Source organism: Panthera pardus, unplaced genomic scaffold (assembly GCF_024362965.1).
Source record: "Panthera pardus isolate Hobbes unplaced genomic scaffold, ASM2436296v1 HiC_scaffold_6, whole genome shotgun sequence".
In the NCBI taxonomy this organism is placed as follows: domain Eukaryota; kingdom Metazoa; phylum Chordata; class Mammalia; order Carnivora; family Felidae; genus Panthera; species Panthera pardus.
In genome coordinates this window covers 119,904,388-119,926,054 of record NW_026526991.1, presented here as the reverse complement: position 1 = coordinate 119,926,054, position 21,667 = coordinate 119,904,388, and the positions used below count along the sequence as shown (strand labels likewise).

At 39.9% G+C, this 21,667-nt stretch overlaps 1 protein-coding gene across 11 annotated transcripts in view; it reads left to right on the top strand.

Moving 5' to 3' along the window:
• The window catches only part of ARMC3 (armadillo repeat containing 3), a 101,515-nt gene that overhangs the window by 19,767 nt on the left and 60,081 nt on the right, over positions 1–21,667 (top strand). For all 11 annotated transcript variants that reach the window (XM_019460551.2, XM_019460548.2, XM_019460547.2 and 8 more), the window contains exons 4-6: positions 10,514–10,639; positions 16,611–16,679; positions 17,156–17,331. In XM_019460551.2, the coding sequence (XP_019316096.2) occupies positions 10,514–10,639; positions 16,611–16,679; positions 17,156–17,331 (371 nt within the window). The remainder of the gene's footprint in view (positions 1–10,513; positions 10,640–16,610; positions 16,680–17,155; positions 17,332–21,667) is intronic.

Here is a 21,667-nt window from a genome sequence, read left to right as displayed (position 1 = left end):
CCTAACCAGTACTCCTCAAAATGGTCACTGCCGTCAAAAACAAGAAAAGTCTGAGGAACTCTCATAGCCAAGAGGAGCTAAGGAAATACGATGACTGAATGTCATAGGAGACCCAGGGTAGGATCCTGGAACCGAGAAGGAACATTAGACTAGAAGTAAGGAGATCTGAATAAACATAGACTTTAACTAATAGTAACGTATCCATATTAGTTCATTAATTGTGACAAATGTACCTACTAATGTAAAATGTTAATAGTGGAAAAATGGGTATGGGATATGTGGTAACTCTATACTATCCTCGCCATTTTTCTGTAAAACTAAAACTGTCGTAAAAAACTAAAGTTTATTTAAACACTGTAAATGTTACAGGTTAGATTCTATTGCAAGGTTTATTCATAGAGGGTTTATAAACGCAAATGATAATTATATTTTAGTTCATTCCAAGTGGTGATAAACTGAGACTTTTATTATACTGTGTAAGTTTTTTAAGTTTCTTTATTTTTTGGGGGGGGAGGGGCAGTGTGCAAGCAAGGGGGAGGGGTAGAGAGAGGGGGGAGAGAGAATCCCAAGCAGGCTCCATGCTGTCAGGGCAGAACCCAACATGGAGTTGGATCTCACGAACCATGAGATCATGACCTGAGCCAAATCAGGAGTCCGATGCTTAACCGACTGAACTACCCAGTCTGATATTGAGAATACTTGAAGAGTTTAGTGTAACTTTGTAATTAAAAACAAACAAACAAACAAAAACTTTTAAACTAAGAAGGGAGCGATTTGATTTTTAAGGAAATGATACTATTTAAACATTATTTTTGGGACTTGTCGGAGAGAACAACAAATCATTCTGTTCGCAAATAGTGAAATATTCTCCTTGCTATACCACTCTAGTCATCATTGGGAATCCAGATAAAAACCAGAATCATTGCGTCTGGCAGAAATGGTTCATGAGTAATTGCGTGGAATTCTGGGCTAGATTTCAGGGAGACTGGATCATGCAGTTATGGCAGCATGAGTCTCACTCAGCCATACAGAGTCATCAAATACCATCGCTTTGCATATGACATGAGGTAAAGAAACAGGCAGATTATGTGGAATCAACACAGAAAATATTGTTAAGTCTGGTGTTTTATACTAGCAGTATTTTCTATTTTTTAAAGATAAATGATGGGACTTTTCCCCCAGCCATGAAGGAGTAAGGGGTCAAATTCACTTTCCCAATTGAAACAAGTGAGAAAACAAAAACATACGAAATAACAGTTGGCCAAACACTGAGTATTAGGCGATGAAGGACAGTGACCACTGAGAGACAGGAAATGAAGGAAATAAACTCTATGATTACATCAGCTTATTGATTTCAGAGAATATCCAGACCACATCACAGGAAGGGTTAACCTGTACAGAGTCTGGTAGACATGGAGTTGAGAAGACAGATCTGAAAGCTAAGGGAGACAAAGGAAGCAAGAGTTTTCAGGACGGTAACAGAGAGGAAAGAGTTGCATAGAAAGCGAACTGGAGATTGGTAAAGGGTCCAACTCAAGACTGATCAGGGTGTACATGTATGGGAACTATTTGAAGTCGGACAAAGGACCTAACAGGATCAGAGCTAACGGTGCCTGGTGCTCACACAGGGCCACAAGTAGGGCCCGTTCCCCATCAGCCAGACTGGAAAACTGCAAGGATTCATGGACGATTGTATGGAACATACACAAGGGTCTTACTTCAATAGTTAGAAATAATTAGTGCTAGATCGAACTCTGTTCTAGTACTATCTAGTGAATATTTAAAAAGCAAGACCTGAAGGGATCAAATTGTTTCCAGATAATTGTGTCCCAAAACAAATTTGAAGAATATAAAAATAACCATTTACCGACTAGGTAAAATTCACAGTGTCGGGCATCCAATAAAAAATTACCAGGCATGAGGGGCGCCTGGGTGGCGCAGTCGGTTAAGTGTCCGACTTCAGCCAGGTCACGATCTCGCGGTCTGTGAGTTCGAGCCCCGCTTCAGGCTCTGGGCTGATGGCTTGGAGCCTGGAGCCTGTTTCCGATTCTGTGTCTCCCTCTCTCTCTGCCCCTCCCCCGTTCATGCTCTGTCTCTCTCTGTCCCAAAAATAAATAAAAAACGTTGAAAAAAAAAAAAATTACCAGGCATGAAAAGAAGCAAGAAAATTCGACCCATAATGAGGATCTAAATCATCAGTAAATCAAAACTGACACAATGTATGTGTAACCGGAGCCTTTGAAAAAAATGTGAGAGGGACAGAAAAAGAATGAGAATAAATAATAGTTCCCAATTCCTCTAATTTAATGAAAACTCTAACCTTCTAGATCCAAGAAGCTCATAAAAGCCCAAGCACAATGAATATGAAGAAAATGATATACTAAGGTCTAACAAAACAAAATTGCTTAAAAAGAGTAATAAAGAGAAAATCTTAAAAGCAGTCAGAGGGAAAAACACATTACATTCAGAGAAACAAAAATAAGGATGACAATGGATTTATCATCCGAACTATGCAAGCAAGAAGTCAGTGGAGAGACATCTTTAACTAAAGCTGAAAAAATAAAGAAAGAAAAAGAAAGACTAAATAAAAAGAAAGAAAAAAAAACAAAACTTTAAACCTAGAATTCTATTCCCAGCAAAAATACCTTTGAAAAACATAAGTGAAATAAAGTCTTTTTCAGACATTCAAGAGCCAAAGTAGTTTATTGCAAGAAGAACCACACTACTAATTATGGTAAAGTAGGTCCTTCAGGAAGATGACACCAGATGGAAATGTGGATCTACACACTATAATAACAATAAAGGTAGAACACTAGAAATTTAGCATATAAAGTTTTTCCTTATTATTTAAGTCACTTAAAAATCAAATTGGTTATTGAAAAAAAATTTAATGAAACATTTAATAAAATGTTTATTTTAATTTTGAGAGAGAGAGAGAAAGACAGTGAGAGAGAGAGCGAGAGAGAGAGAGAGAGAGAAACAGAGCAGGAATAGGGGAGGGGCAGAGAGAGAGAGAGAGAGAGAGAGAGAGAAGGAAACACAGAATCCAAAGCAGGTTCCGGGTTCCAAGCTGTCAGCACAGAGCCTGACGTGGGGCTCAAACTCACGAAAACCTTGAGATCATGACCTGAGCTGAAGTCGGATGCTTAACCGCCTGAGCCACCCAGGAGCCCCTCAAATTGGTTATTTCAAACAAAAATAATAATCATATACTGTGCAGCATGACACATTTGTATAAATAAGGTATATGACAACAACAGAACCAAGGGAGAAAAGGGAAAAATGGAAGTATACTATTATAAGGTTCATCTACCGTATGTCAAGTGGGATATCACCACTTGAAAGTAGACTGTGATAAGGATGTATACTACAGACCCCAATACAACACAAGTAACAAAATAAAGGGTGATATCAAGTAAGCCAACAAAGGAAACGAATCGGAATCATAACAATAATCTTCAATTCATAAAAAGAAGGCAGAAATGAAGAGGAGTAAAACAAAGAATGAGACACAAAAAACAAATAGATGGTAGACTTAAACCTTAAACAGATGACCAAAGTAAATGTGAATGTCTGAGCACCTCAGTCAACAGCGTGAGAGTGTTACATTGGATAAAAAGCAAGATCAGACTACATGCTGCCTTCAAGAAATGCACTTAGAATATAATGACACAGATAACGATAGTAAGAGGATGAAAAAAAAAGGTATCTGGGACGTGAGGGTGATCTGGCTGCGACATCTGTCACCCCATCGATCGCCACGGTTGATTCGGCTGATCTGGCTGGCTAGGCGGGTGTCCCCTTCCTGCCTCACCACTCCACGTGCGTCCCCTCCCGAAGCCCTGAGCTTGGTCGAAGAGGACGACCTTTCCCTATAGAAGAGGACCGTTCTTTGGTCGAGGGTATACGATTAGCTGTGTTCCCCTCCTGGAACCTGTAAACAAGCTCTCAAGGTCCATTTGTAGGAGAACGTAGGGTAGTCAAGTCAAGCTTCCAAGACTCCAGACACATCCAAATGAGGCACTGCACGTGGCAGTCGGCCTTTCTAAAAAAAAAAATAAATAAATAAAAAAAAAAAAAATCAAAAAAAAAAAAAATCCTATGTTAGCACTAATCAAAAGAAAGCTGGAGTGGCTGTATTAATTATCAGAAAAATAAACAGCAAAAAAAAGAGTATCAGATAAAAAAACCTCATTTTATAAAAATAAGGAAAGAGTCAATTAATCAAGAAGCTATGAAAAACACCTGAGCACTTATGTCGTTAATGTCATAGCTTCTAAATACATGAAGTTAGAAATGCAGGGAGAAATAAACATCCACAAGTATAGCTGAGGATTTTGATAACCTCTTAATAAATGAAAGAACAAGTGGATAGAAAATCTGTAAGGATATAAAAGATTTGAAGAGCAATATAAATGAATTTAACCTAATGGATATTTATAGAATACTCCAAGCAGAATGTACATTCTTTTCAAATGCACAGAGGAACATTTATGAAAGTAGGCAATATTCTGAGCTATAATACAAGCCTTAATAAATTTCTTTTTAAGCCTGAATGAATTTAAAAGGATTCCAATCATATAAAATATATGTCAGACCACAACAGAATTAAATTAAAAATCAATTACACAAAGGACTCTGGACAATCCTTAAATAGTTAGAAAGTAAACTGCACACTTCTAAATAATCTGTGATTGAAAGAATTCAAAAGGAAAATCCAAATTGAAAATGAAAACACAACATATACAAATTTGTGGGATGCTACTAGAAGAGTATTTAGAGAGAAATTTATTGTACTAAATGCCAGCCAGAAAATAAGGTCTTGGGGCATCTGGGTGGTTCAGTCAGTTAAGCACCCAACTCTTGATACTGGCTCAGGTTGTGAACATGCAGTCATGAGACCGAGCCTCGTATTTGGCTTCATGCTGATCATGGAGCCTGCTTGAGATTCTCTCTCTCCCTCTCTCTCTCTGCCTCTCCTCCTCTCTCAAATAAATAAATAAACATTAAAAAAAGAAAGAAAATAAAGTCTCAAATCAATGACTTCAACTTCCACTTTAAGAAACTAGAAAAAGAAAAGCAAATTAAACCCAATTATTAGTAATAAGGATGTATGAGCAGAAATCAATGAAATAGAAAACAGAATAATGGACAAAAGTAATGAAACGAAAAGCTGGTTTTTTGAGAAGATCAATAATAATGAAACAGAGTCTTAAATGCAGAGAACAAACTGGTAGTTGTCAGAGGGGAGGTGGGTGGAGAGATGAGTAAAATAGGTAAAGGGGATTAAGAGGTATGAACTTTCTATTATAAAATCAACAAGTGAAATGTATGTGTGTGTGTGTGTGTGTGTGTGTGTGTGTGTGTGTGTGTGTATGACTCTTGAGCCAGATTACTAAAAAGAGAGAAGGCAAATTATGAATACAGGAATGAAAGAGGGGACATCACTCTGGATCCTACAGATATTAAAAGGATAATATTAACATTATGAACAACTTAATGCCAATAAATTCCACAACTTAGATGAATTAGGCAAATTTATTTTAAGACATAAACTCCCATAGCTCACTAAAGAAGATATAGATAGCCTGAATATCCCTATATCTATTACAGAAATTAAAATTTGTAGTTCAAAACTGTGTCACAAAAAAAGCTCCAGGTCCAGATATTTTCGCTCTGAATTCTACCAAATACTTAAAGAAGAGGTACTACCAGTTATATATAAACTCTTGCAGAAAATTGAGAAAGATGGAATAATCCCCTATTCATTCTGGGAAGTCACTATTACCCTGATACCCCAAACAGACAAAGTCATTATAGGAAAATAAATCTGCAGGTTAATATACCTCATAGATATAGATATAGATATAGATATAGATATAGATATAGATATAGGTATAGGTATAGATATAGATAAAGATCATGACCAACGAGATTTATTCCCAAATTGCAAGGTTGCTTTAACATTTGAAAATCAATCAAGGTACTTTACTATGTGTGGTAGGCAGAATAATAACTCCCCTAATCCCTGGAAGTTGTGAATATGTTATGTTACATGGCAAAGGCGAAATAAGGTTGTAGATATATTTAAGGTTGCTAATCAGCTGATCTTGAGAAGAGGAAAATATCTTGGATTATCCAGGTGGGGCCTACATAATTACAAGGGTCCTTATAGGTGGCAGAAGGAGACAAGAGAGTCAGAGTCAGAGGAAAAGATGTGACAGTAGAAGCAGAGATCAGAGTGATGTGATTGCTGGCTTTAAAAATAGAAGATGCTCATTAGCCAAGGAATGTTCATGGGAAGAAATGAGAATGGGTTCTTGCCTAATACTTCAAAAAGGAACATAATCCTGTCCGCATCTCAAATTTAGCTCACTTGGCCAACTACATACTCCTGACTTCCAGACCATAGATAATGTATTTGTGTTTTAAGCCACTAAGTTTTTGGTAATTTGTTATAGCAGCATTAGGATATGAATAGACTATATTTAAAACAAGAAAAACCATATAATGATCTGAATAAATGCAAAGAATTATCTTTATAAAGTCCAGTGTCTCCTCCTGATAAAATATCTCAGCAAAGTAGGAGTAGTTACAGACTTCCTCTATGGCCAACTAACACTTAATAGTGAAAGGCTGAATGCTTTCCCCCTAAGATCAGGAACAAGAGAAACATGTCTGCTCTTGGCTGTATGGGAAGTTCTAATTAATGCAATCAGGTAAGAAAAAGAAACAAAAGGCATCCAGATTGGAAAAGATGAAGCAAAACTATATTTGATTTATAGACTATGATATCATCTTTTATATAGAAAAGTCTATTGAATCTACAAAAAAGCTACTAGAAATAATACATTAGCAAAGTTCCAATTGGAAGTTTAGCAAAGTTCCAATTCCAGGTTTCCAATTGGAAATCAACATGAAATTTAACACTATTTACAATAGCACCAAAAAGTATGAGATCACAGGATGAATCTGACAAAAGGTGGGAAAAAATCTGTACACTGAAAACTATAAAATATTTCTGGAAGAAATTAAAGAAGTTCTAAATGAATGGAAAGAGATACTGTATTAATGGCGTGAAAGATGTCAATTGTTAAGATGTCATTTTTCCCCAAATTGATCTATGTATTTAATGCAATTCCTACCAAAATCTGAGCATTTTTTTTGTAGAAATTGACAAGCTAATTCTAAAATTCATATGGAAATGCAAAGCTTCTAGTAAAAGTCAAAACAATCTTTTCAAAAAAATTTTTTGTGTTATTTTTATTTGAGAGAGAGAGAGAGCACGAGCAGGGGAGGGCCAGAGAGACAGAATCTGAAGCAGGCTTCAGCCCAGAGCCTGATGCAGAGCTCAAATTCACAAGCAGTGAGATCATGACCTGAGCCGAGGTCAGATGCTTAGCCAACTGAGCCACCCAGACACCCTGAAAGTGAAAACAATCTTGAAAAAGTAGCAACCTTGAGAACATACTCTTCCTGATTTAAGACTATTATAAAGCTACAGTAAGTAAGATAGCGTTATTGGCACAAAGATAAACAAATAGATCAAAGAAGCAGAATAAAGAAGCCATACATGGGCCCACATATATATGGACAATTTTTCTACCAAGGTACAAAAGCAATACAGTAGAAAAAGTCAGTCTTTTTAGCAAATGGTTTTAGAATGAGATATCCACATAAAACTTAAAACTATAAAACTTCTAGAACACATAGGAGAAAACCTTTCTGACCTTGGGTTAGCCAAAAATTTCTTCGGTATGACACTAAAACATAATCCATAAGAGGACAGTTGACCGGATGTTATCAAATTTACCCTGAACCCACACACCTAACCAAAAAAAGATACACAGATGGCAAGTAAGTGTGTGAAAAGGTGTCGTATGTTAACCAGGAAGTTAAAGCAAGAGTGAAATATCCCCACACACCTATTAGAAGAACGGCTAAAATTCTAAACAGCATGAATTCATGGCAGCGTGAAGTGCTGGGGAAGATGTGGAACAACAGGAACTTTCATTTATTGCTGGTGGAAATCCAAAATAGTACAGGCACTTGGGAAGACCGTTTGGTAGTTTCTCGGAAAGCTAAACATAATCTTACGCATTTCTCAGAACCCATAGAGTTGTACCACACACTCAGTGAACTGTAATGTACATTGTCAACTCTAGTTAATAGCAACGTATCAATATCGGTTCATCAATGGTAACAAATGTGCCACACGAATGCATGATGTTAATAATTAGGGAAGTGGGGGAGGGAAGAGAGATGGAGAGTATGGGAACTCTGTATGTTTCGTTCATTTTTTTTTTTATAAACCTAAAACTGCTCAAAAAAAGGTCTAGTAATTTTCTTTTTAAAGATAGGCTATAGATCGCTAGAAAATCTTTGTCAATCATATATCTGATAAAGGACTTGCGTCCAGAACTCTCAAAACTCAGTAATAAAGTAAACCAAGTTTAAACATACATATGAGCCAGAGATTTGAATAGCCACGTGGTTAAAGGGCCATATGGATGGCAAAAAAGTGCCTTTGGCTCAACATCATTGGTCATGAGGGAAATACAAATTAAAACCATGATGAGATACTATTTCACAGCCACCGGGATGACTCTAATCAGAAAGATCGACAGAACTAGTGGCGAGGATATGGAGAAATCGGAACCCTCGTACATTGCTTATGAGGACGTAAAATGGTACCATCACCTTGGAAAACAGTTTGGTAGTTTCTGAAAAAGTTAAATGTACATCTACCAGATGATGCAGCCAAAGTGTGGTATATCCATATGATGGTGTAGTACTCAGCAATAAAAATGATGAACTATGATACGTGCTACAACATGGATTCATCTCAAAATCATCAGACTGAGCAAAACCAGACAATAACAAATTCATACTCTATGATTATCTAGAGTTCTGGGAAATGCCAAATAATGTATAGTAACGGGAGGAAGAGGTCACATAGCGTCAAGAGGAAATTTTGGGGCTGTTAGATTTGTTTTTTTTTCCTTAATGGTGCTGTTTGGTTTCATGGGTGTTAAACATGGGTCAAGATTTATCAGATTGTTCTCTTTAAGTTTGTACAGTCTATTGTATGTCAATGATGCCTCATAAACACTGTCAAAAAAGAATAAAAATAGAGGTAAAGATTACACAAGCTATTAATTTTGCAAATCCTCTTTTGCTGGTCATAAAATTATAATACACAGCATTGTTTATAAACTGAGAAGAAATGTATCTTGATGAAGAAATAATTCAAGTTATGTAATAAAATTCTCAGAACAAAAATTTAAAGACAAAGTTAATTTTTATGACAATATGACATATAAAATATCTTTTTTATTTAAGCATAAGTATCTTAAAATTTATATTAAAGATTCATTTGACAAAATGTTTTCATCTAAGAAATTAAGTTTTAGAATTTCCTTAAGATGCAAATATTGGAAGATTTGAGAGAAGTTTGTGATAGTCAACAATGCATATTTCAACATGTTCTTAGCAGGCGACAAATCTGACCATTTAGAGACAGGGCAATTTCATTAGGAAGATATAGTCTGTGTGTTATCAGAATATGGACCTATAACTTAAAATATAAAAGACTCTAATTTTATGAGAAAACTGAGGCAAGACAAGTGAAAGGGACTTTGTTATATCTCAAATTAATTTTGAAAGCGAGATCTATGTTTTCGTAGCCCATGAAATTAAAAAGCTGAAATTAATCAGGACCTAAACGTTGTTCCTGACTTTGTAGAACGATATCCCACTCATCAAGATATAGCTAAATTGCTTCTATAATTCAGCAAGACTCTGGCATTACGTGGCCTTCTGGGGTTTCTTGCCACAGCTAAGGAGTCCCCAGTTACCCTGGCGGCTCCCCTCTGTGCGTGAACCTTCATGCTTGCTGCAGACACATCTTGGATGACAAAATAGGTGCTGTAACCCCAGTGGGTGAAAAACGAGCTCCCTGAACTCACCCCACCATCCCACTTTGACTTGAAGTGGGGTCCGTGTATGTTAATGAAGTCTCGTGATTAATTACGCCAGTACATGACCGGCGCTATGCTAGGCGCTGAGGATACGAGAGAATAGAACAGAAAGGGTATCTGTCCTCGTGGAAAATTAAGTTCTAGTGGGACAGGCAAACGAGGCAAGGAGATGGCTAAGTGGTATGAAGAAAATAGACTAGGGAAGAGGAAGAAAGGCTTGGACGTAGTGGTAACATTAGATAGGGTGGTCAGGGGAGACCCTCTGAGCAGGTGCAGTATGAACTGAGAACTGAATGACAAGAGGAAGCCAGCTCTTGAAATAAGCATCAGGAGGAAGGAAAGCAGCAAATGTCGAGGATCCCTGCGCTCTAAAGTTTATTCCGAGATATATGCGGAAATAAAGTGTATGTATATGCGGAAGCAAAGAGGAATGTGAAAGGCAAACAGCAAATAAGAAATTAAAATGGCACGAGGGAGAGTTTTGCTGAGACTGATGATATCCATGCATGATTTGATTTTACCTGTGATATCAGGTGAAGAAAACAAAGCTACCCTCCTTGAACTTGGAGCTGTGGAACCTTTAACCAAGCTGCTCACCCACGAAGACAAAATTGTAAGAAGAAATGCTACCATGATATTTGGAATCCTGGCTTCTAATAGTAAGTATCAACTCTCAGAAATAATCTCATAACCTCATGTAATGCATTATCCTTTTTTAAAATTTAACTTTAAGGGGTTTGTTTTTAATTTTATTTGAACTGACTTTGATGTTAACGAAAAGTTAAATAAATATAATACAACAGATTATGATTTCATATTTTAAGAACATATTTTTCTTCTTGATTTTACTGTTTATTTTTGAGGTGGGGGAGGGGCAGAGAGAGTGGAAGACAGATGATCGGAAGCAGGCTTTTCACTGAAAGCACAGAGCCTGTTGCAGGGCTTGAACTCATGAACCGAAAGATCATGAGCTGAGCCAAAGTCAGATGCTTAACAGACTGAGCCACCCAGGAGCCCCGAGATATTTTTAAAATATAAAGACACATGCAAATATATCCATGTAAAACTCTCAGAGTTGGTGACGTGGTAGGTTTGAGTCTAACAAGTTGAAGGGCACTCATTGTCTCTTAAAATAGCTCTTTTCTGGAGTTAGCGTGACGTAATTTGTCCGCCCGTATGTAAGCTACACTTCGTATGTATTTCATAGTGAAAGTAACCCAGGACGAAGAGGTTTGATACGTTTATTTTTTTGAAACTGCAAAACGTATTTTGCCAAAAATAATTTTAGACACGTATTTATTTCTTAAATCAGACCTATGGCTTGAATATTTTCATATGTTTAATGTGGTGAAATGATAGTATTCGTTAAAATATGCTATCACGTCTGTTAGAATACTGCTTTGACGAAAACTCTGCCAATAAAGGCAGTCCCTGATTAATGAACAGGATGCCTGTGTCACTTGAAAGTCATTTTCATGTTATAATGGTAGGTTTCTGAGTTAGAGTTAGCCACTAAAGGCCTTGTGACTTTATAATAAAACATGACATTCTTGGTGAAGACTGAATGAACTCTAAACCGAAACCCAGGCAGTTAGGAATAAACATAACTGTCTGTCTCATGGCATGCGGCTAAAGTTATCATACTTCCCCCCCTCACCAGTCTCAGCAAAAGCACAAGCTCAGTTTCCTCCCTCAACTTCCTGACTCCCCTCCCCCCCCCCTCACTTTCCTGAGCCCTGGGTGAGACAGGACGGGAGAGGAAGGGGGGCTCCTTATTCCATGCTGTCCAGCAGGGACGGTGGCATTAATGTCACAGACAGGAAGATGGGAAGTGACGGGGAAGGAGAGTTTTAGGTGACATCTGTGCCCTTACAGCCAACGCCGCCAAGACCGCGTGAACACTGCCTGCAGTTCTGGGGGGCTGATGGGGCCCCGCTGGGGCTGTTAGTGGAAGGGGATCTGGAGGCAAGTACGGGAGCTCTAATGGCGGCTGTTCTGGAAGGCAGGGGCTCTGGGGGTATTTCTGGCTGCAGGATGAGGACAGTCGTGGGGGAGTGGATGCTCTACCAACCCAGATTTTGGTAACATTAGTCAACACCCACACAGCATTTGCAATGTGCCAGGCGCTGTCCTACATGCTATTTGTACGTTCAGTCATTTAATGAGGTCGGTGCTACGGTCATTCCCTTTATATGTGCGGCAACTGAGGTACAGAGAAGTTAAACAAGGTAGTAATCATTTGTATCGTGGGGCCTTCAGGAATTTGTCTCAGGGGCTGTCTGTGTACTAATTCCGCCATGTTGAATGAGCCACCTTGAAAGTATTCATAATCAAAAAAGGGAACATGAAAATTTTTCTTATGTTTTATTCCGTTTACACGCCACGGGATTTGAGAAGCGGGGGTGCTTTGTAATACCTCTTATGCAACTCCTCGTTTTAAAAATAGAAAAGAGCTCTGAAAGGATTAGGTTCCTTGTGCATTCATGCGGGTGGTTAATAGAAGAAATCAGATCAGAGCTAGAATTAGAACTCTACTCTCTGGCTTTAGTGGACTTGTATTCATCAACTATCCTCTGATCCGTAACATGAGTGCACATGCTAACTCACGTTCTCCTACTACATGATTCTGGGGGAGAATGCGTGTCCTTTGGAAAGGAAAGTTATAATTTTCTGCTGAGACTTCTGCCTTCTAACTTAGTGTCTAGGTTTCTCTGACTTTTTTTTCCTATTTACTTTTGTTCTTGATTTCTCGTATTCATTTTATTTAGAATTTGCACCTTCCACTACACGAGGAGCTTATAATCTGTGAAGCCTCCAAATTGGTTTGCCACATTTTCCCGAACAGGGTTTGTATGTTGCATTTCACGAGTTTCCAAAAGAGTCTGTGACCCTAAAATATTGAGAATGACCGTTGCATTTGAGTGCTCAATGTGATGGCTCTCAGACCTGTTGAGCCACCCTCTGGGAGCCGGCTGGCTGGGCTGCGACCAGTGCTGGGGTGCAATCTGCTACCACGAAGCATAACACTGGAAAGAGTTTTGCTGTCTTGGCGGTTTCCAGTGAGCCCGTGGGTCTTAGATATGATGAATGAACCCTCCCGCCCCCTGACCAAGAGCTTTCTTTTGATTCCACGAATTGGGTAAAAAAAAAAAAAAAAAAAAAAAAATCAAGGCATTTATGGGAATTGATTCATTTTCTACGTGAACGATCTGATGACACGATAACCTGCTTGGCGTCCTCAATGGCTCGTGTTCCTGCTTTGTCAGTACAGCCAATACATGAATAGCTTTTGCTTCACTGTCCATCCATGTCCAAGGCGACTAAGCTAGTCGTTCACTCTAAACGAAAAGGCCTGGGGCACCTGGGTGGCTCAGTTGGTTAAGCATCTGACTTCGGCTCGGGTCATGATCTCACAGTCCGTGAGTTCGAGTTCGAGCCCCGCCTCCGGCTCTGTGCTGACAGCTCAGAGCCTGGAGCCTCCTTCGGATGCTGTGTCTCCCTCTCTCTGCCCCTCCCCCACTCACACTCTGTCTCTCAAAAATGAATAAACGTTAAAGAAATTTTTTTAAATGAAAAGGCATGTTTCCAGACTAATTTGTAAACAAACGCACCTCTGGTGCCGCATGGTTAAGTCATCTTTAGACTGTCTTAAAATAACCGCTTTTTCTTTAGAGATTTGTATCTTCACATGCCTTTCACGTACTCAATGCTTTCACTATGTTCATAGTGGATGAACCAGTACGATGTTCCAACAGAATGCCTGGTGCTAAAAGGATTGCTGTGAGAGCAAACACATTCTTGATTTTTCTTCTTTGTCTTTTTTCTAAAGTGATTGAGTTATGAGCCTATGCTAACTAATCCTGTGTCATTCAAGACAAGCATTTAAATTACTGTGTTAAACCTTTTAATCAAAATGGAGTTGCTGTCTCTTACGCAGCCCCCCCTCCCTGGTTTGTATTTAGTTTGATGAGGCCGTATAACAGGGGCTCATTTAATGAAGTCAGCTAAAGAGAGAGTTCATTGCCATCCTTGAAGCCCAGATTTTACATTACTTATGGCGATCTGAAGAGCTTGCCATCTTAAGAAAAGGTTGATGTAAAAGAGTATATAAGATCAAAAATAAATTGGATGGTTCATATTAGGCAACCAGAAAGCATAAATAAGAATGCAGTTACAACAGATTGCACGGGATGTCTGGGTGGCTCAGTCGGTTAAGCCTCTGACTTCAGCTCAGGTCACGATCTTGCCGTTTGTGTGTTTGAGCCCCATGTCGGGCTCTGTGCTGACACCTCAGAGCCTGGAGCCGGCTTCAGATTCCGTGTCTCCCTCTGTCTCTGCCCCTCCCCTGCTTGCTCTCTCTCGCTCTCAAAACTAAGTAAAAACATAAAAAAAATGTTTTTTAAAAAAACCCAGAGTGAATGAAGTTACTCCAGGAAGTGAAGGTGTTGGCAGTTCTGAACAACCTAAAATTGTATGTGTCCTAGAGTTTAGCTGGAACATATTTAAAGCAAATTTTCAAAAATGTATTTATTTATTTTGAGAGAGAGACAGCACAAGTGGGGGAGGAGCAGAGAGGAGCGACAGAATCCCAAGCAGGCTCCACGCCATCAGCGTGGAGCCCAATAGGGGGCTTGAACTCACAAACTGTGAAATCGTGACCTGAGCTGAGATCAAGAGTCAGACGCTTAGCCAACCGTGCCACCCAGGCGCCCCCAGCTAGAACATATTTGCGTGGACCAACCACAATAGATAGAGTTTCTATTCAGTTGCCCTATATGAGCGTGTTCTCTGTGGAGAAAGAAGGGGGCAGAGATCGATATTGTTTTTTCAAGTGATGAAAATAGGCACTTTTCCATTATGTTTTGCTGACTTACCTTCAGGAAAAGAAAGATCCTTTAGGGACAATTGGTGTCAAAAAGCAGAATAACAAACTGATCCGCTATGCCACTGATTTATAGGCACTGCCACAGAATCTGAGCCCTCCGCTGAGCCAAGAGAAAAATGGTTTAGCGAAGAGCTCTACTGCATCTGTTACTGGACAGATTTGGCTAACTTCCTATCTAGAAGGGAATTTCGTGGCACGGGTTTCTGTGATGAAGACTTTTGAGTTGTTAGGGCAGAAGAACGTGAGGTGTCACATACGGGCCCAGCCAGGCGGCCTCGGCCTGCGGGAGCATTTCCTTCCTGCAGGGAAACGAGAGAAGCAGAGGGGACATGGAGCATCGGTGTTCTTGACCTCATGGTCAGTGTTGCAGCAGAAACTTTGAAATATATGGAAGGTTCTTTTGGATACCAAATGGAGAATGAACTGGAGATCTAAAAGCCCAGAAATATTTTGCATCAAGCATGTAAAAATAGACGGGTGTGGCCTTCTCATTTGGAAATACAGACACTGGACTCCTCAGAGCAGGAATACCAAGAACACAAGTTTTCTAGAAGGTGCACCAGCACACTTGGAAAGATCTCAGTAGGATGCCTTCACTTGGTTAATTCCCTGTCAAGGTATACTTTTTTTTTTTTTTTTTTTTTTTAATTTTAGAGAGAGAGAGAGCAAGAGAAAGCATGAGCCAGGGAGAGGGGCAGGGAGAGAGGGAGAGAATCTCCTGGGGCTGGATAACTGGATCCCATGACTTAGGATCATGGATCCCATGACCCTAGGATCACGGCAGAAATCAAGAGTTGGACACTCACCCGACGAAACCACCCAGGCGCCCCCGTTTTTTGAACCAGTGTTGACTGTAAAATAATGCCCTCCACTTTGGGACGCTACCCTTTCCAGAAGCTCTACTATTCTTTTGTACTTCGAGCTTTTTCACATACATGTAAGCCAGCGATAAGTTTGCTGGCCCTCTTCCGCCATTTTGAACAGAAACAGAGCAAAAGGTGTCCAATAAAAGTCAAGTCTACCCAGTGGTTAATGAGGAAAAATCCATCCAGAGACTCTCTGCCGTGAAGTGAAATTTTCCAAAATCCTAATGATGCTAATTTCGGCTTACAAAGATAACTGACCGAGAACCACTGCAAAAACTAAATGAGTACCTTATTTCTTATGCCTTATTTCTCAGAAAACACGGGTTAAGGATGACAGCAGAGCAGTAGGGGCGTGTCTGCCCGGCCTTAATTAGGCTCACGTGACTAGTACAGAAGTGAACTTTAAACAAATCGGTATACTTGTCTTTAATCATTTTTGGCATCTCTGATAATCAAATGGAACACAACCAAGATATAGTAATCAAAAAGGCTGAGGATAATTCTTACTTGCATTCTGCACAAGTTTTCTTAAAATCAAAATTTAAAAATACCCTTTCCAACAAAACAACACCAAAAGGAATTTCTACCATACGGTAAACAGATGTCGGGCGCAGTAACTCGGCTTTACTGATTAGTGTTCTAGGTACACTTGGCACTTTTCTGGTTATCTTTTCTAGTGTTGTCGGAAGGTAGTATATTTCGCTGATCAAGGAGAGGGGCTAGAGTCCGTCTAGGGTCCGACAGACCTGACCATGCTACCTGGTCTCACCACTGACTTGCTGATTTGGAGCCTCAGTTTCTTTATTTGTAAAATTAGGTAACAATAACGCCTATCTCATAAGGGACTGATAATAATAAACGCTGTTTCTTCTTTTGCAGACGATGTTAAAAAATTGTTAAGGGAACTAGATGTCATGAATTCCGTCATCGCTCAGCTTGCTCCAGAAGGTAGTTTTGCATCCCGCATCTGTTTCAAAAACGGGACTGGTTTGTTTCTCGCATTTCATTAAACTACTCCTCGGAAATAGCCTACGTAATATCAACTGCGAATTGTCCTTCAGGTCTTTCAAGCCAAGAGGGGCTCTCGCCACAGTTAGGATTCGTGAAGCTTTGGTTTCCCAAACGTGTTTAAAATTTTTTTTTTTTTCAACGTTTTTTATTTATTTTTGGAACAGAGCGAGACAGAGCATGAACGGGGGAGGGGCAGAGAGAGAGGGAGACACAGAATCGGAAACAGGCTCCAGGCTCCGAGCCGTCAGCCCAGAGCCCGACGCGGGGCTCGAACTCACGGACCGCGAGATCGTGACCTGGCTGAAGTCGGACGCTTAACCGACTGCGCCACCCAGGCGCCCCTCAAAACGTGTTTTGAAGTAGTGGTTGCGGAAGCCTTTCGCACACTTGTGTCGTTTGTCTTTGATGTGCAGAGGAAGTGGTGATTCATGAGTTCGCCAGTCTTTGCCTGGCGAACATGTCTGCGGAGTATACCAGCAAAGTGCAGATATTGGAGCACGGCGGGTTAGAGCCGCTCGTCAGACTGCTGGCCAGCCCAGACCCTGACGTGAAGAAGAACTCAGTTGAGTGCATTTACAACTTGACCCAGGTGAGGGTGATTTCTAAAAGCGGGTTTTGACCAAAGCTATTTATAGAATTGATTTGCCCAATAAAAAAGGCTCAAAGGTGTTAGAAACTCCTCAGTTTTGATTCACTGTTTTTTGTGTTTTTTTTTTCCTGGTACTATTTAGGAGTTATCGCTTGGGGGAAAAAAAAAGAATGGACGTTGAGTGTAGATACCTTTGAACTTTCACATTTTATAAGCAGTTGTGTCCCATGAAAGGGCATTTTCTTTTTTGTAATTCAGTTTTTCATTTTAATTCCAGTGCAGTCAACGTACAGTTTTATACTAGTTTCAAGGTATACAATTTAGTGATTGAACAATGATATACGTATTCCGGGCTCATCGCCGAAAGTGAACTCTTTAATCCCCATCCCCTAGTTCACCCACCCCCCACCCACCTCCCCTTTGGTAACCACCAGTTCTCTATAGTTAAGAATCTGTTTCTTGGCTTCTCTCTCTCTCTCTCTCTCTGTCTCTCTCTGTCTCTCTTTTTTGCCTTTGTTCATTTGTTTTGTTTCTTAAATTCTTAAATCGTACGGTATTTGTCTTTCTCGGACTGACTTATTTTGCTTAGCGTAATGCTCTAACTCCATCCGTGTTGTTGCATTATGGCAAGACTTCATTCTTTTTTTGACTGAATAATATCTCATTATTTATATCTCCACCAACAGGTGAATGGACTGCTTCAACAAGTTGGTTATTAGACATAATGCTGCAATAAACATAGGAATGCATGTATCCCTTTATAAATTGGGGTTTTTGAATATTTGGAGTAAATATCCAGGAGTGCAATTAGTGCATCAGAGAGTAGTTCTGTTTTTCTAACTTTTTGAGGAACCTCCAGACTCCCTTCCACAGTGGCTGCACCAGTTTGCATTCCCACCAACAGAGAAGGGTTCTTTTTCCTCCACATCTTTGCCGACACCTGTTGTTTCTTGTGTTGTTGATTTTAGCCGTTCCGGCAGGTGTGAGGTGATAGCTCATTGTAGTTTTGATTTGCGCTTCCTTGATGGTGAGTGACGTTGAGCATCTTTTCATGTGTCTGTTGGCCATCTGGATGTCTTCTTTGGAGAAGTGTCTGTTCATACTTCTACCCATGTTTAATTGGATTATTTGTTTTTTGGGTGTTGAATTGTGTGAGTTCTTTATATACTGTATTTTGGATACTAACCCTTTACTGGATATGCCATTTGCAAATACCTTCCCCTATTCGGAAGGTTACCTTTCAGTTTTGTTGATTGTTTCCTTTGCTTGTATAAACTTTTTATTTTGATGTGGTCTCAATAGTTTATTTTTGCTTTTGTTTCCCTTGCCTCAGGAGCCATATCTGGAAAGGTGTTGCTATGGCCAGTGTCAGGGAAATAATTGCCTGTGCTCTATTCAGAGATTTTTATGGTTTCCTGTCTCACATTTAGGTCCTTAATCCATTTTGAGTTTATTTTTGTGTATGGTGTAAGAACGTGGCCCAGTTTCATTCTTTTGCATGTTACTGTCCAGTTTTCCCAACATCATTTATTGAAAAGACTCTCTCTCCCCTTGGATGTTTTTGCATCCTTTGCCAAAGATGAATTGACCATACAATTGTGGGTTTATTTCTGGGTTTTCTATGCTGTTCCATTGATCTGGGTGTCTACTTTTGTGTCAGTTACCATCCTATTCGATTACTACAGCTTTGTATATACGTTGAAGCCTGGAGTGGTGGTTCCTCCCATCTTGTTTTTCTTTTACAAGATTGCTTTGGCTATTTGGGGTCTTATGTGGTTCCATACAAATTTTAGGATTGTCTGTTCTAGAATGTTGTTGGCATTTTGATAAGGATTGCATTAAATGTAGAGATTGCTTTGGGTAGTATAGGCATTTTAACAGTATTTGTTCTTCTAATACATGCGCATGGAATATCTTTCCATTTCTTTGTGTTGTCTTCAATTTCCTTCAGTGTTTCATCGTTTTCAGAGTACAGGTCTATGAAAGGGCATTTTAGAAGTGTATGTAAATTTTCAAAGAATAGAATGGCTTGCAAATTAAGGCAGGATGAAAGTAGATAAATGTATTTCTTCTTGAAACGTGGAATCTAATACATTGAACGAGGTTTCACCCATGCAGACTTATTGACCTAACCTTGGTGATCTAAGCACATTGGATGCAATGCATGCCGTATTCAGTGTACCAAGATTTTTGGATTAGACTTATTTATTGGTGAAGACCCAATGAGTTGAGTATGCTGAACAGAGCTCATTGTCCATAATTGCAAGGTGCTTTGTCACCGAACTGTTTTTCCTTTGTTATGGAAAGAAACAGCCTGCCTTGGCCTCTTCTACCTGTGCTGTCCTGTGTCCCCACCCCTCCCGCAGCCCCTCAAGGCACCACCCCCCCACAGCAGGTCAGCTTCCTGACACTTTGAACAGCCTTCTCTGTTTCTTTTGCTGCTCAGGTTCCTGAACAATTTGCCCACACATTTGATTAGCTTTGCTTAGATCAACTGAAAATACCAAAATGCCATTTGAAAGAGCTAGCAGTAGAATATAAAAGGAAGAGATAGTGAAGTGAAGGTAAAGGAGAGTTCACCGAGAGGTGGAGTATGGAGACAAATTATATAGAAAGAGAGACAAATGGGCTATGCCCGAAGGCGGCAAGAGCATTCCTGGCCTCAGAAGTCATTGCCCCAGGCTGGGCACTCACTGGCCTCTACCCTGGCTCCTCCCTGCTCCACTGTCCCCCTTCTCTTATCCCACAGGCCTAAATAACGCGGTCAGTGGGTTAGTATCTTTCATCCCAAGACTCCTCGTAGCTCTTACTTCCCTATAATTTTTTAATCAAAGAGAAATGAAAAGACTTGCCTTCACTATTCTTCACAACAGAAGTACTGGTGAATAACAGCGTGTTAATTTCCTCCGACCGCCTAACAAACTACCCCAGACACGGCGGCTTAAAACAACAGGAATTTCTCTCAGTGCTGGAGGCTGGAGGTCCGACCTTGAGGTGTCAGCAGGGCCCTGCCCCCACGGCTGCTCTGAGAAGCATCCTCCCGGCCTCTTCCTAGCTTCTGGTGGTGGCCGTCAATCCCTGGCGGTCATTGATGTGCAGCTGCCATCATTGCAATCTCTCCCTCTGTTGTGCCTCCTCTTATTTATTAAAAAAATTTTTTTTTTTAATGTTTATTTCTTTTTGAGAGAGAGTGAGACAGAGAGTGAGCAGGGGAGAGGCAGAGAGAGAGGGAGACACAGAATCCGAAGCAGGCTGCAGGCTCTGAGCCCCAACGCGGGGCTCGAACTCACAAACTGAGATCATGACCTGAGCCAACGTCGGACACTCAACCAACTGAGCCACCAGGGCACCCCATGCTTCCTCTTCTTTTAAAGACCCCAGTCCTCTAAGGACACCATTAAGTACCCACCCTGCTCCACTATGACATTATCTTAACTAATAACATCTCTACTGGCCCTGTTTCTACATAAGGTCATGTTTTGAGATACCGAGGGTTAGGAGTTCAACATATATTTTGGGGGGACACAATTCAACCCACAGCAAACAACTTTCTACAGTTTTTATGCCTGTAGGAATCATGCACTGAAGGATGGATAGAGAAAAGCTAAGCTGTTAATGAGACCTTTTCCACCTTAATACTATTTGACATGTATGATATTTTGATTTTAAGTGTCATGATTAGTAGTCAGAGTTTGGGGGCTTTTCATGACTTTTTGCTTGGTTTTCTCCACTGCTCACCCCAACTAGCCCTCTCCCCACCACTCACATACACAGAATTGCAGACACACAGGGCAGAGCAACTCACCTAGACTCTAACGACCCCTTGATATTATAAACGTCTTGTATAAAGGTCATGTGTCTGAACTCAACCTGGTATAAATTTGCGTGCACAGGGCCTGCCAGCAGCACTGTGTGCATGTAAGCATTTCATAAATAATCCATTTGGATGAAGATAATAAGGAATTGATGGCATCATTTCATTTTATCAAATACTATTTGAAACAGGGTATAGAGTGTGAAAAGAATTTGATTATGCGCAGATTTACTGTAGTGCTGTTAGTAACGAAAGGACTTTGCTGGATAATAAAGAAACAATAGGTACTGCAAAAATCATAGATCACATCTACTTCCTGTTATTGACAACGTCTGCATAGTTAAAATGAATATTTAGGTGTTGTCGATGGAGAGTTTTTCTTACTTACTGTGTGAGTGACTTTGAAAGGGAATCTGGAATAAAAGATGGGAAATTTAAAACTTACAATGTCCTTTGTTAGACCATAGAGGTTCTCCATTCTTGCGATTGACTATATTTTGCTTAAAATTTTACTTATTTGAT